The sequence below is a fragment of the Pleurodeles waltl genome, chromosome 8 (genome assembly GCF_031143425.1).
Source record: "Pleurodeles waltl isolate 20211129_DDA chromosome 8, aPleWal1.hap1.20221129, whole genome shotgun sequence".
In the NCBI taxonomy this organism is placed as follows: domain Eukaryota; kingdom Metazoa; phylum Chordata; class Amphibia; order Caudata; family Salamandridae; genus Pleurodeles; species Pleurodeles waltl.
Window position 1 is genome coordinate 1,193,535,674 of NC_090447.1, and position 15,906 is coordinate 1,193,551,579.

General features: G+C 44.1%; 1 protein-coding gene across 5 annotated transcripts in view; it reads left to right on the forward strand.

Annotated features, from left to right (window-relative positions):
• LOC138250516 (phosphatidylinositol 3,4,5-trisphosphate 3-phosphatase TPTE2-like) overlaps positions 1 to 15,906 on the forward strand; it is a 194,749-nt gene that overhangs the window by 162,070 nt on the left and 16,773 nt on the right. For all 5 annotated transcript variants that reach the window (XM_069205467.1, XM_069205466.1, XM_069205471.1 and 2 more), the window contains exon 15: positions 14,283 to 14,388. In XM_069205467.1, the coding sequence (XP_069061568.1) occupies positions 14,283 to 14,388 (106 nt within the window). The remainder of the gene's footprint in view (positions 1 to 14,282; positions 14,389 to 15,906) is intronic.

Sequence of the window (15,906 nt, forward strand, 5' to 3'; positions counted from 1 at the left end):
AGCCAACCTTTTGGCCATCCTGGCTAACTGGATGTCCTCTTCACTGGGGCTATCCTCAGTGATTTCAGAGGTGTTGGTCTCTCCTGTGAGGGAACCAGCATCTCTGACTATTATTTTTGGAGTCAGGGTTTGAGGGACCCTGTTCTCCTTAGATAGGACTGGTAGGGGGGAATTGTCCTCCAAGTCACTATCCTCTTCCTCTGAGTTGCCACCCTCAGAGGGGTTGGCCTTTTCAAACTCTGCCAAAAGCTCCTGGAGCTGTATTTTGGTAGGTTTGGGGCCCATTGTTATTTTCTTTATTTTACAGAGTGACCTTAGCTCCCTCATCTTAAGATGGAGGTAAGGTGTGGTGTCGAGTTCCACCACAGTCACATCTGTGCTAGACATTTTGCTTCTAAAAGTTGGAATACTTTTTAAGAATCTACAACTGGTTCTAGAATCTAATTCAAACTTTTACAAACTTTTAAACTCTAAAAGAAATGCTAAACAGGGACTTAACACACAAGGCCCTAGCAGGACTTTTAAGAATTTAGAAAAATTTCAAATTGCAAAAATGAATTTCTAATGACAATTTTGGAGTTTGTCGTGTGATCAGGTATTGGCTGAGTAGTCCAGCAAATGCAAAGTCTTGTACCCCACCGCTGATCCACCAATGTAGGAAGTTGGCTCTGTATGTGCTATTTCAAAGTAAGGAATAGCATGCACAGAGTCCAAGGGTTCCCCTTAGAGGTAAAATAGTGGTAAAAATAGATAATACTAATGCTCTATTTTGTGGTAGTGTGGTCGAGCAGTAGGCTTATCCAAGGAGTAGTGTTAAGCATTTGTTGTACATACACAGACAATAAATGAGGTACACACACTCAGAGACAAATCCAGCCAATAGGTTTTTGTATAGAAAAATATCTTTTCTTAGTTTATTTTAAGAACCACAGGTTCAAATTCTACATGTAATATCTTATTCGAAAGGTATTGCAGGTAAGTACTTTAGGAACTTCAAATCATCAAAATTGCATGTATACTTTTCAAGTTATTCACAAATAGCTGTTTCAAAAGTGGACACAGTGCAATTTTCACAGTTCCTAGGGGAGGTAAGTATTTGTTAGGTTAACCAGGTAAGTAAGACACTTACAGGGCTTAGTTCTTGGTCCAAGGTAGCCCACCGTTGGGGGTTCAGAGCAACCCCAAAGTCACCACACCAGCAGCTCAGGGCCGGTCAGGTGCAGAGTTCAAAGTGGTGCCCAAAACACATAGGCTAGAATGGAGAGAAGGGGGTGCCCCGGTTCCGGTCTGCTTGCAGGTAAGTACCCGCGTCTTCGGAGGGCAGACCAGGGGGGTTTTGTAGGGCACCGGGGGGGACACAAGCCCACACAGAAATTTCACCCTCAGCGGCGCGGGGGCGGCCGGGTGCAGTGTAGAAACCAGCGTCGGGTTCGCAATGTTAGTCTATGAGAGATCTCGGGATCTCTTCAGCGCTGCAGGCAGGCAAGGGGGGGGATTCCTCGGGGAAACCTCCACTTGGGCAAGGGAGAGGGACTCCTGGGGGTCACTTCTCCAGTGAAAGTCCGGTCCTTCAGGTCCTGGGGGCTGCGGGTGCAGGGTCTCTCCCAGGCGTCGGGACTTTAGGTTCAAAGAGTCGCGGTCAGGGGAAGCCTCGGGATTCCCTCTGCAGGCGGCGCTGTGGGAGCTCAGGGGGGACAGGTTTTGGTACTCACAGTATCAGAGTAGTCCTGGGGTCCCTCCTGAGGTGTTGGATCGCCACCAGCCGAGTCGGGGTCGCCGGGTGCAGTGTTGCAAGTCTCACGCTTCTTGCGGGGAGCTTGCAGGGTTCTTTAGAGTTGCTGGAAACAAAGTTGCAGCTTTTCTTGGAGCAGGTCCGCTGTCCTCGGGAGTTTCTTGTCTTTTCGAAGCAGGGGCAGTCCTCAGAGGATGTCGAGGTCGCTGGTCCCTTTGGAAGGCGTCGCTGGAGCAGGATCTTTGGAAGGCAGGAGACAGGCCGGTGAGTTTCTGGAGCCAAGGCAGTTGTCGTCTTCTGGTCTTCCGCTGCAGGGGTTTTCAGCTGGGCAGTCCTTCTTCTTGTAGTTGCAGGAATCTAATTTTCTAGGGTTCAGGGTAGCCCTTAAATACTAAATTTAAGGGCGTGTTTAGGTCTGGGGGGTTAGTAGCCAATGGCTACTAGCCCTGAGGGTGGGTACACCCTCTTTGTGCCTCCTCCCAAGGGGAGGGGGTCACAATCCTAACCCTATTGGGGGAATCCTCCATCTGCAAGATGGAGGATTTCTAAAAGTTAGAGTCACCTCAGCTCAGGACACCTTAGGGGCTGTCCTGACTGGCCAGTGACTCCTCCTTGTTGCTTTCTTTGTTCCCTCCAGCCTTGCCGCCAAAAGTGGGGGCCGTGGCCGGAGGGGGCGGGCAACTCCACTAAGCTGGAGTGCCCTGCTGGGCTGTGACAAAGGGGTGAGCCTTTGAGGCTCACCGCCAGGTGTTACAGCTCCTGCCTGGGGGAGGTGTTAGCATCTCCACCCAGTGCAGGCTTTGTTACTGGCCTCAGAGTGACAAAGGCACTCTCCCCATGGGGCCAGCAACATGTCTCTGGTGTGGCAGGCTGCTGGAACTAGTCAGCCTACACAGACAGTCGGTTAAGTTTCAGGGGGCACCTCTAAGGTGCCCTCTGGGGTGTATTTTGCAATAAAATGTACACTGGCATCAGTGTGCATTTATTGTGCTGAGAAGTTTGATACCAAACTTCCCAGTTTTCAGTGTAGCCCTTATGGTGCTGTGGAGTTCGTGTTTGACAGACTCCCAGACCATATACTCTTATGGCTACCCTGCACTTACAATGTCTAAGGTTTTGTTTAGACACTGTAGGGGTACCATGCTCATGCACTGGTACCCTCACCTATGGTATAGTGCACCCTGCCTTAGGGCTGTAAGGCCTGCTAGAGGGGTGTCTTACCTATACTGCATAGGCAGTGAGAGGCTGGCATGGCACCCTGAGGGGAGTGCCATGTCGACTTACTCGTTTTGTCCTCACTAGCACACACAAGCTGGCAAGCAGTGTGTCTGTGCTGAGTGAGAGGTCTCCAGGGTGGCATAAGACATGCTGCAGCCCTTAGAGACCTTCCTTGGCATCAGGGCCCTTGGTACTAGAAGTACCAGTTACAAGGGACTTATCTGGATGCCAGGGTCTGCCAATTGTGGATACAAAAGTACAGGTTAGGGAAAGAACACTGGTGCTGGGGCCTGGTTAGCAGGCCTCAGCACACTTTCAATTGTAAACATAGCATCAGCAAAGGCAAAAAGTCAGGGGGCAACCATGCCAAGGAGGCATTTCCTTACAATGGGGAGTAAAAGTATGGTCCAAAACATGCATTCCAGGAGATTACATTTAACAAATCATTGCATTTAAACAAATCAGAAAATAGATTCGACATCCTATATCCAAATATACAAAAACTACTAACAATTCAAAGCAAATGAAGTTTGTAAAAAATAATTAGCTATGCACAAAATAGGCCTAAAGCACTCTTAGCTCACTGATTTGCTTAACTTCAATGCCTGTAAAAATGTGACGAAAGTAACCTGATGTAAAGCCAATCACAAAATGGCTAGAATAGTAGACAGAAAGTAAAGACCTGCCTAATGTAAAGACATCAGCAGTCATGTATCACTTTTACTGATACCAGATGTCAACAGGTAGTCTCTAAAATCCAAGTGCTTTTAAAAAAAAAAAAAAAAGATTTATTGCATTCCTTTGGTATTTGGCTTACAAAGGAGAAGAAAGTGGCTTTCGGTTTCTTCCATTTCATTACTGTATGAATAGTGTTTGGTCTGCACAGGCTGTCACTGTTTGTTAATGGCATTTTTGCATTCCAAAAATGTTTCAGACAATTGGCTTTTGGGTCTCTAAACTGCATTATAATAGTTTAGACATAATTGAGCCATTGCCCTTGTAGGAAAGTACCCTATTTTTGGCATGGTTACTCCCCACGTTTTGTCTGCTGTCAATGTGTTTTGACTGTGTTCACTGGGATTCTTCTAACCAGGACCACAATGACTGTGCTTGTTCCCTCTAACTTTGGATGTCCCTGACTTTTTACATCCCACAATTGGCATACTGGTGCCCCCATATGAGTCCCTAGTATATGGTATCTGGGTAACCAGGGCACTGGGGCACCAAGGATTTCCCAAGGGCTGCAGCGTGTATTATGCCACCCCTGGGAACCCATGCAAAATGTGTCTGCAGGCCTGCCATTGCAGCCTGTGAAAGGGTGTGTGCACCCTTTCACTACACCAGGTCACTGTAAGTCACCCCTATGGCAGGCCCTCCTAGCCCAGAGGGCAGGTGCAAATACTTGTATGTGAGGGCACCTCTGCCTGAGCAGAGGTGCCCCCCCACAAATTCCAGCTCCATTTTCCTGGACTTAATGGTAACTCCGAAACCTAGGCATGTTTGGTATCAAACATGTTGGAATCATACCCCAATACCGTTGCCAGTGTTGGTTGTATGATTCCATGCACTCTGGGGGCTCCTTAGAGGACCCCCAGCTTTGCTTCTACCAGTTTGCAGGGTTTTCCTGGTAGCCTGCGGTGCTGCCATCCCACAGACAGGTTTCTGCCCTCCTGCTGCTTGAACAGCTCAAGCCCAGGAAGGCAGAACAAAGGATTTCTTTTGGGAGAGGGAGGCAAAACCCTCTCTCTTTGGAAATAGGTGTTACATGGCTTGGGGTGGGTGGTCTCCAAAGGCCACTGGCACTGGTGTGCTTTGAAGGGCACATTTGGTGCCCTCCTTGCATAAACCAGAATGCACCTGCCCAGTGACCCCTGGTCTGGCACGAAAATGGACAATGGAAAGGGGAGTTACCACTCTTCTGTCCATCACCACCCCCACGGGTGGTGTCCAAAGCTCCTCCAAGTGGCCACTTGATTCTGCCATCTTGAATCCAAGGTGGGCAGAGGGCCCTGGGAGCATCTGAGTGGCTAGTTCAGGCAGGTGATGTCACAGTCCCCGTCTGTTAGGTGGTCATCCCGCTAGGTGACCAATACCCTTTTTATGTCTCCTTCTTGGGTGGTTCCTCAGATTAGATGTGCAAGTTTCCATCAGGACTACTCTGCAACGTTTACTTTGACTTCTGGACACTGGAACAGCATCTGGCCTTCACAGGAACCTACAATCTGCAGCGACAACTTCGCTCTGCAACATTGTTTCTTCGGCTCTTTTAAGCAACTGCAACATTTCCCCAGCTGTGCATCCTCTGAGGGTGGCAAGTCTACAGTCTGCACCAGGAAGCAAGAAGGAATCTCCCTTGGAGCGAAGGAGTCACTCCCCTGCATTCGCAGGCACAAATTGCAACGACAACCGGCTGCGTGGGTCCTCTCTCCTGCAACTCTGCGTGGATCCTGCAGAACAGGTGGTTTTCTTCAGTGGTCCCCTTGGTCCCCTCTACCGGCTGTCCAACTTTGGAGGTGGTAATTCTTTGCTGTCCTTGCAGGATGGTACCACTGTGCACAGTGACTCTTGCAGCTACCAAGGCTTGTTGGCTCTTCTTGCAAGGGATCTTCAGGCTCTGTGTAGCCCCGGCCTCCAGCACTCTTCTCTGCAATGTGTAGTCTCCTGTCTGCTGCTCCCGTGATGTGGGACTCCTTTCCAGGTGTGCCTAGTGGGCCTCACTGCGACTCCTGTGCCTGCTGCCTGTGAGTTGCCTTTTGGGGCTGCATCCTCAACTTCTGGCTTTTCTCACTGCTGAGGGTCGTCCCCTAGGGTCTTTATTGTTTATTGTTATTTCGCTGTTTTCTATTGCTTTCAATGCCCATTCCTGATTACCAAGGTTTTTATAATAGTGTGTTTACTCACCTGCTAATAGAGTATTGCCTATACAGTATTTTAGTATTTGTGTCACTAAAATAAAGTACTGATATTTTTGTAACACTGTGCAGTTCATTTATGTGTGTATGTGTTGTGCGCCTATAAGTGGTATTGCATACGCTTTGTATGTCTCCTAGATAAGCCTTGGCAGCTCATCCACAGCTACCTCTGGAGATCCTAGCTTCCTGGACACTGACTACACCTCACTAATAGGGGATACCTGGACCTGGTATAAGGTGATAATACCAAAGGTACTCACCACCCAGCAGGCCAGCTTCTTACAGCCCTTTTTTGACATTTTGCAACATGCATTGTCTGAAATGATCATAAGGCATACTAGGGCCAAATCTGTTCCCAGTACATAAAAGGACTAAGATACTCCAGTAGCTCCATGGAAAGTTAAGCATACCAGTTAGGAGTTGAAAAAAGCTTTTAAAAAATGAATTGTTTATTCCTGCTAACATGCTTACCTTCTCATGTCCCCAAACATGGGAACTATGTATGGTTGTATGTCTGGGCTTATTATATATAAAGGGCAAATTATTGGTAACATTTATGAAATAAACCTTTGTTTTCTTCAAAAAATCCTGAATGGTTACTAGCAAAGGGAAGGTTGATCATCCAAAGTACTGACCACCTATAAATATCATGACAAAAATAACTATTGTAGATTTTAAAGCAGTGAATTACAACAGTGTTAAGGAAAGCCACATACTTTGAAGTATTTTTATTGTCTACTGTTGGTGTTGTTGAGCGCAGACCACCAAGTACTGAAGTACACAATGGAAAAATAGGCAATCTGAAGAACACATCAAGACAAGGAATAAGATCCATCAGTGGTTCATTACATTTGGGTTTTGGGGGTGGGATAGGAGCTATTGTTTCAACTCATTCTATCCAGTGCCTGTTCACTGCCGTGAAATTTGTCTCTCTCTCTCTTTAGCTATTGTCTATGAATTATGGTATTCACTCTTAGAGTACACGTACCCTAGAGCTTTTAGGCATGGCACAAATAAGTAAAGAGTACCTAGCCAGACATGAGGTGTTATTAGTTTAAAAACATATTTTCAGATTTTCTTTAGTTGAACAAAATTTGAATCATCAGAAAGATAGGCTGGCAAGGGATTCCAAGTTTTTACTGCTGCCATGGAAAACATTCTATCAACGAATCTAACTGTTCTAAACTTTGGTTACATTTGACGGATGATTCGAATGAACCGCCTTCATGGTTGAGGGCAAAAGGTATATTGTTTTCTAAGAAGTCTTGGGACTGTTGGTAGAGCTATCTATGGACTATTACCACAAACTTAAAGGTCACCCTGCACTGAATGTGAAGCCATTGAAGTTCCTGCAGTAAAAGTAAGATATGTGTTCCTGTATTTGTGTTCATAATGAGGTGTGCTGCAGCATTCTGTAGCAGCTGTAGTTGGTGAAAAATTGATCCTGCCAAGGATAAATGTACACCAGTTTCTTAAACCTGCCTCTACTGGAAAAGGGAATTCACCTCTGAGATGTCAAATAGGTTTGTGATGACAGGTAGGAGATATCTCAAAGCCTTTAGCTGACAAAAAGGGTCTTAGCTACTTTAGGTGCCTGGGCTTCCAATGATAAATTGTTGTTAATATCACTGTCAAGATTATGAATGGCTTTAACAGGCACTGAACATAGACCGATAACTAAGTATTGAAAGTCCATCATACGTCACAAAGAGTTGTTTTATATAGATTCAGCTTCAGGATTTTTTTTTTTTTCCTTCCCCCATCAAGTGCAGGATGAGCTGGCTATCATCTGTAAACAAATAAACGTGCACTCCTGTCTGATGAAGCAGACTGGCCAGGCAAGCATGCAGGGGTTAAATAACAGAGGGTACAGAATGGATGTCCATACCTTAGGTATGGAACCCCCATACCTTAGAGTTCTGGGTCATAGCACAAAGATGAGATTATCAGCTAATTCAGAAGAGTTCCTGTGATGCCAACATCTCAGAGTTTAGAAATCATTATAGAATATGCTGCATAGAGGCCCCTACATCACAGTTCTCCTCAGATCATCCAACAACAATTTAGTACGTCTACTGGGTGAAAGCCACCCTGGCAGAAGTTCAGAAGGGGCTGTGACCTTCACAGCTGTGGAGTTGATTATATACTATTTTTTTACAGGATTTTCCATAAAAAGTATAGGTGTGTAGCTGCTAAAATCCAAGGGAACAAGGAAAAGTTTCCTTAATAGTGGCTTTACTATTGACTGTTTCAGAGGGCCGGGTACTACACCATTGCAGAGGAAGTTATTAAAATAGTTGTAAAATCCTCAGGTAAGAGACTTTAAAAGGGGATTTCAGTCATTTTCCAGGAATCGGGTCATCCAGAGAGCTAGAACAGTGGGTGTCTTTAAGCCACTGTATTAACAAGTTAGAAGTGGCCGTGTCTAACTTCTTGAAGCGGGTTTCCCTTCATGTGTTAAGCTTTTTAATGATATCCTGCTTGACGTCATTGCAGATCTTGGCAATCGTGCTTTCAAAGAATGAGGCTAACTTGTTGCATATTTCCTGTGAAGCAGTACTATGGGATGCAGAGGCGCTAGGATTCTGTAATTCTTCTAGAAGTTTATAGAGCTCCATGGACAGACCAGTGGAGTTTGTGATTTGGTCTGAAAAACATTTCTTCTTTGCAACTATAATTTATTCCATTGCATTTATAATGGCAAATACATTCTGTTTTTTTATTTCTGGGATGTAATTTCTTCCCTGTCTCCATTTGAGTTGACAAGCTTGGCCCTGCTCCAATAGGAACAGCCCTGTTTGAACTGCAAGGCCAGGTCCTCCCTGAATCAGAACACAAGGAACCCTAGATAGGTTTCACCCTGATTGGGGCTTTTCAGTTGAGTATAGTTCCAGTGGCACAGTGAGCATAGAACCCACATCTGAGCACACCCTTGCACTTAGGGCAGTACATCAGTCACACAAAAGGTATAGGAGGAATGCATACACTTTGTCTAAACAAAGGCAATCGTTTGGCATGCCCATCTTTCTTTTGCCCACCATGCCACCTTAGTTTGAACCCAGCCATATGCAAATCAATTTTGACCCTACTCCAGTAGCAAAAGACTACCCACTTTGCCAGGTCAGGTCCTTCCTGAACACAAGCAACCCAAGATCGGTTTTGCTCTGATTGTGGCTCTTCAGTGGGGTGCAGCTTGGTTCCAGTGGTACAGTGAGCACAGGACCCATGCTTGGGCATACCTTTGCCACTTAGGGCAGTACATCAGTCACAAAAGGTGATGAGAAGAATGCTTAAAATCTAACCACTATCCATTTTTCTTTTGCCCACCATACCACCTTAGTCTGGACTTGTTTTTTAACCAAAACAAATATTTTTTTTTTCTTTTAGCCAATTGTATTCATTACATTGATGAAGGCCCAGCAGCTTACGCAATAAAAAAAATCTGGTAAAACCCAAACAAAACAAACAATGACAAAGTTGAAAGGCTAGTGGCCAACACCAGACCCATTGGCTTTGACAATTCTTTTTCCTGGTTGGGGCATTTTAAAGCATACTATTAAGTGATTGTCTCCTCAAAATATCTGCATCTCAGCCCCACGTGTAAATTTGGAATGAGGTAACCTGTCTGGTTGTATAGCTCTGGATGCTGTAGTTACCTCAGTTGATGGGTGAAGACCCAACGAGATTGAGTTTGTAATGCTACTGCAGGTACACTGGTAATTCTATTGCAAGTATCTTGTGAGAACTCTTAACATTATTTTATGTTTTGCGTCTTGCTGCCAATAGTGGAAATCAAGTCCCCTTCAAAACTCAGCAATTTTTATAGGAAAATACAATTGACAGGGCTGATGTGTTGGAAAGCACCCACAATGCACAAAAGATAGTTCCACACAGTTTGGATGATGAGGATCAAAGATGGGAAGAGAGAAGTTCTGGCATGTTCCAGCAAATCTGAAGCAGACACCTCATCACTTATAATTTCTGAAAGTACTAAAGGCCACAGCACAAAACATAAACATCTGAAGCACTACCTTGGCACTGTGTTCCCCTGTCCTGGATTAAAGGGATGTTCAAGGAATGCAGGTGCTAGGGCAACCTTTTTTTTTTATCTAACTATAGGCTCTTGCTGTTAAATTAGCTTAACTGAGATGAGCTTTATAAAACTCATCATACTTTTATAAGAAAAGCATTGTAGTGGAACCTACAGAGTAATTTGTGGTGAAATACTAATACTAACTCACTTCTATATAAGATTTCCTCTTACTAGGTTAGAAAAATATATAGGAAAAGCTAAAATACATCTGTTACTTGTGGGATGATGGATTACTCTCTGCTGGTCAGTGGGGTCTGTTCTTTGGAAATGAATGTGCCTAGAGGAATACCTGAAGGATAATTCCTTAGTCTGGCTCTCTACGCAAATGGCACAATTAAATCTCTTTATTTGGACACTTATTTTATCTACTATATGTTCTAGGCAAATCCAAAGGATGAGGTAGTTACTGCAGAAGCAGGAATTCCAGATTTTGCCAGTCAAGTACCTTTACAGCTTAATCAGGAATTCCATGATACTCAGAAGTAGGCAATCAAAGGTGTAATTGTAAACGTTCTCCCCCATATGGGTGTCATGGCTACCTTTTTCTTTGATGCCTATTTCTTCATACTATAATAATTAATAAATGGCTGTTAATCAGTATTAATATAATAAAAATGCTGACCCTTGCTGTGAGTGAGAGGCAACCAACCTAAGGTAGACAATGACATCTGATGGCTGGTGCAGGTGCATGAAGGTGTCCGCACCGCCCATTGGACCTATGTCAAGGGCTGGTGAATTCCCAGAATTGGCCACAAGGACCTTGCCATACCTCAGTGTTTACCTAGATGTGATGTTCTAGAGTGTCACTGCTAAAGGTAGCCCTAGGGACTTTATTCTTAAGCCCTGTATTGCCCAAGCTGATTAGACTGTCACCTCACCCATTCCCAAATTGTCTCAGAGTTACAAATGGGTGGGGTAAAAAAGGAAGGTTTGGAAAGTTTGAAAGTGTATAGCACAGTCCCGAGATGCCAGTTACCTGCTTCAGCAATGTGCCTTCCCCCACTGACCAATGGTCAATAGAGGAAACAAAAATGTAATGGGTGGGATGCTTGAATCCATCAAGTTCAGACTGAACTTTTCCTATTGGAGCAGAACTAAGGTAGATTTGAATATGCCTGGTTCTTGTCTGAGGTGGCGTGGTGGGGAGAAAAATGATGGCTTGTGATGTGGACCTAGTAATTACCAGTGGCAGAGATTAATTCATGCAATCCAGAAATTGCATTTTTGGGTCACTCAATGTGATTCCCTAAACTCTCTTTGATCTATTCAGGCCTCTTCCACATCTTCCTTACTCCACTTCATTGGTATTTTTATGTAAGACTTTGAGTCTCATTTATTGCTACCTGTCAAGCACATCAATACCCTTGGTGACCGACCCCTATATAGATCTATAAAAATAAAGAAATGCGGCGGGTATGCTCACACGTGGGTACCTTGTTTACTCTGCCACAGGGATCAAGTTATCTCTCACTTATGAGATTAAACTAGTCCAAACCTGTCTAAGATTGTTGGGGTTCTCACTGAAAGGGAACCTTGCCTGGCAGTTCAGTCTGCACTGCTGCTATCTGCACATAATCAAGGCTGATTTCTAAATGCATGGTTTCTGTATGAGGTGGCATGGTTGACCAAAAAAACACAATGGACTGGGAGGCGGCCGTGTAATTATGCTTGGATGAGATTAATTCTAGCATTCCAGAATCATCTTTTTATTTTACTCAATGCAACATCTAAGTGTCAGTTGATCACAAGACCTATTCAGGCCACTCTGGTAAGAAACAAATGCTTTAAAATGTATGTTTTATGTGGGAGAGGGCATGTATATGCATGAGTGCCTGTGTACATGTGTGTACCTAAGTAAGTGAGAAAGGGCATAAGTAAGTGTGATTGACAGTGAGTGAAAGTATGTGAGGCTGAATGTGACAGAGTGTGAGAAACAATGAGTGACTGCCAGTGAGTGAGAATGAGTGCAGAACCCCCAAAATAACCATGCTGGAGTTCTCAATCTAAACTACAATAAACAATTACTTAAAATGTTGTTTTTATTGTGTCACCTTTGCTGATTGTTCAAAGACTGAGATCAAATGTATGTCTATATCTTGAGACAAATGACTGCTTATCCTTTTGACATGGAAACTAGTGCTTACTGTTCTTTCTTTTACTGCAAAGTGTAAGAATTTTGTAAAGTGAACTATGTGACAATCTTGTTGGTGTGAAAGGAAAGGCTACAGGGTGTGATTTTCTTATTACACAACAAAATGTAAATACTCATAAATAAACTGTATAAATATTTCAAAATAAATAAACAGGTGTAAAAGCACAAAAGAAACATATTTTCTAATTCTGAAGTGTGATGGAACAGTGATTTTAATAGCATCAAAACAAATCAAGGGCACTATACTTGGTGATGTGCAAAAGACAAATATTAGCTGACACCCCAATTTCCACATATAATTGTTTGTGCATTAGGTAGTTTTAAGATTATGTGGAACTTTAATGGTAATTTAAATGGTAAATGTGCTGTATGTAAAAGACAGTGTGTTACAACACCATTCTTTAGTAATATAGTTGTGACAGTGTGGTCCTAAACGAAACACCTGCTACTTACTACACCCTTATTACTCTCCAGCTGAATGGGCATTACTTATTTTTGACACTTCTTCTTTGTGTAGTGCTTGGATTTTTCAGAATCCCTTTGAGTTCTGTGATTTAACCTTGATGACCGCACTTCAAGTCTGAAAGTTGTTCCAGTACCACAGAGTGAGGGTAACTCTATGGCGGAGGAGCGTCGTCTCGGCCCCTTCCGCCCCCTTCTGCCCCGCCCCCCGCCCCCCGCCCCCCGCCAGCAACAGCAGCGGCAATACTTTTACTATTAAACAATGATAAACTATGTTTATTATCGTTGTATAATAAAAGGGGTGGGGCCTTGGGGCTGTGTCGAGCAAAAAGGGGGTGTGCACAGCACTGCCCCTCAGTGCACATGTATGTTTGGCCGGCCATCTCGGGCCAACCAAACACACATGCTTATTGGGCTTTTTCCAACCTGGCACTGTGTGCTGGGTTGGAGACAGCAGGCAGAGACTCTCACTCTGCCTCAGAGGCCCCTGGTTAGGCGCTCAGTCCAATCCTAACAGTGCTTTCATGCTGCCATGTCAGGATTGGACGCAGGGCAGGCTGGGAGCCTGTGCATGCAGTGGAGGACCGGAGTGGATCAAAGCGGCGCGGCATGACGAAAAAGGTACGTTAAAAAAAAATATATATATATTTTATTTTTTTGTCCCGCTCCCCCACCCCCAGCCCACCACATGCTGCGCCGCCCTGCCCCTTTTCCCTCCCACAAGCCGCCATTGAGTGCAAGTGAGAGAATGCAAAGGGGCATGAGTGAGTTTGTGTGTTTCTGAGAGTGTTATATCTGTGAGTCTGCATTTTTGAGGTGATGCGTGGTATACAGAGGTACCCATGTCAAACTGCTGGTCCTGGCATATACAAGGTAATTTTAAGCATATGAGCCATCTGTAGCAAATTGAAAGCCCTGGCCAATATAGGTAATACACAGCCCATGGGGTACTCATTGCAATATGCTGTTGCTGGCATCCTTGATATAATTGTTATCATAACATGAATCAGTGGCATACTGTAGATAACTATTGGTAAATGGAGGACCCATGGCACTCTGCTGACACTGGCATACTTGAGGTAATTCTTGGTGTATCGGGAACTGTGGAAAAATGTTGGTACTGGTATATTGAAGCTAACTTACATGTTACAACGGCCACAGCATAATCTGGGTATGCCAAGCAACCACGACATATACTGATCCTGACATATTAGAGATACTTTGTGACACATTTGTCACCCATGGTTCTTTGAATAAGGGGGCACCAATGGCTTTTGTTGGGCACTCAAGACCAAATGCTGTCACTAGAATGGGGGTAAATATTGACATAAATGGGCATCCACTGCACATTTCAAAAACCACGAGATCAATTGCTCAGAGACATGAGGCTTTATTGCCTTGGCACACCAATGGCTTTTGAAAATATTTATGTTACAATTGTGATTAATATGCACTATTTGACACCCAGTTTTACTAAACCTTCTTGGGGTGATTACCCCCCTCCCAACATCTTCTCTCCTTTGAACCAGTCTAGAAGAGGTTGGACTTGCCTGTTCAGTGAAATTCAGAGAATGTATTACACCCCACCACTTTCAAAGATCCCCAGCCAGCACTGCTTAATCTGCACTTCATTGATTCTTTAGAAGATCCTTTTTAATTAGCTGCACTTATTTCCTAGTCAGTTCTAAAAACAAGCACTCCATTCTATTACAGAGCAGATATGTTGGGTACTATGAAGTTATGAAGAATAAGTACAAGTTGCAACTCCCCCCAGAAAAGAAACTCATAATAAAGAGCATCCGAATCCATTCAATTCAAGGTAAGACGTGTTACATTAAAGAAGTATATTAAAGTTGAGGAGCGTTGATCTGCTTATGGTGTGCTCCGAACATGATGTTTTAATCATACTCTGAACATTACATTTTTTTCATACAACTGCAAATATAAAAAAACATGACTGTTAGGATGAGCGGATTGTTGCCATATCAAGTTATAATTACCATTTACACTGTCAAAGATGTGTACTTTTGCCTGGGGATGTCTCACTTAGAAGAGTGTGACATTGAGATTATTTAGGCATCTCTGGCTGCTTTGTGCAATGATGTACTAAAATGAGTACAAAATGCAGGGGTGGGGCAGAGGGATATAGGGGGAACGGATACCGGGGTAACAAAATAAAAAATAATTTAAAAAAACATACTTGTCCCGACACTGCTGCCTGCCCCACACCTCTTCTCCCCTGATAGTGTCCAAGCAGTCCCTGGTACACCAGCACAGGCTCCCCTCCCCCCCCCCCCCCCCCCCACACACAATCCTGGTGCTGCTCTCATGCTATAACATGAGAGCAGCACCAGGATTGGTCTGAACGGCTTGGTCTGCTGCTCAGACAGTGCACTGGAGTCTTTGCTGATTCTCCAACCTGGCTGTGCAACATAGCCACATTAGAGAAACCTAAGTGCGCATGTCTGTTTGGCCAGCTTAAGACGGGCAGCCAAACTGACATGCGCACTGACTACACTCTTCCTTCTCCCACTACCTCCTGGTCCCCCCCGCATGGCCCAGCTCCGCCCCTTCCTGCACATGCCAACACAGCTGAAAAATAAAACAATCAAATATTGTTTTATTTTTCAGCTGCTGGCTCGTTGCCAGTGGGGCAGTGCTCCTTTGCCATTGCGGAGGAGCCACCCCTGCGAGTCATGCACACATAAGATCAGTGTTTCATACTTTCTTCTGTAGAAGTACAGTTACATTGCCTTTCCTCTTCTGGTGCTAAATGATTAAACTTCTTAGCAACTAGAAATTTGATGTAGTACAGCACCTTTGAAAGGCAGGTCGTTTTTAGGCTAGGAAGCATTTGCAGACCAGTGCCCTTTGTAAAGGAGGGGTTCTTTGTCAAAGTTCGCATTATTACACATTCAGTCACTCACTAACCTATTTCTATCAGTCATAAAGTGAGATAGGAACAAAGTGACAAAAGGGTCTATTCAGAGTGGATTCAGTTTTAAAGGCTTTGGAGTTGTTGTTTGTTTCCTCTGTTAACTACAGCATGTGACTTTATTGAAAAATAACAAGTGAGTCGAATTGCTTAACATTTAACATGAGAGGGAGTGCATTTTTAATGAACGTCCTTGGACAATTGCTGTTTCTCTACTAGTCATTTTTTAATTGTGTAATTTCAATTAATACATCAGATGTGTTATATACTAATCATGATCCATGCAGTGTACTTTGGGTCATTCGTGATTATTCTGCAAGGCTAGATTTAGATTGCTATACAGATCAGTCAATGTTGTTTCAGTAACTGAATGGGCCAAAAAGAGTTAGGCATTCTTCAATC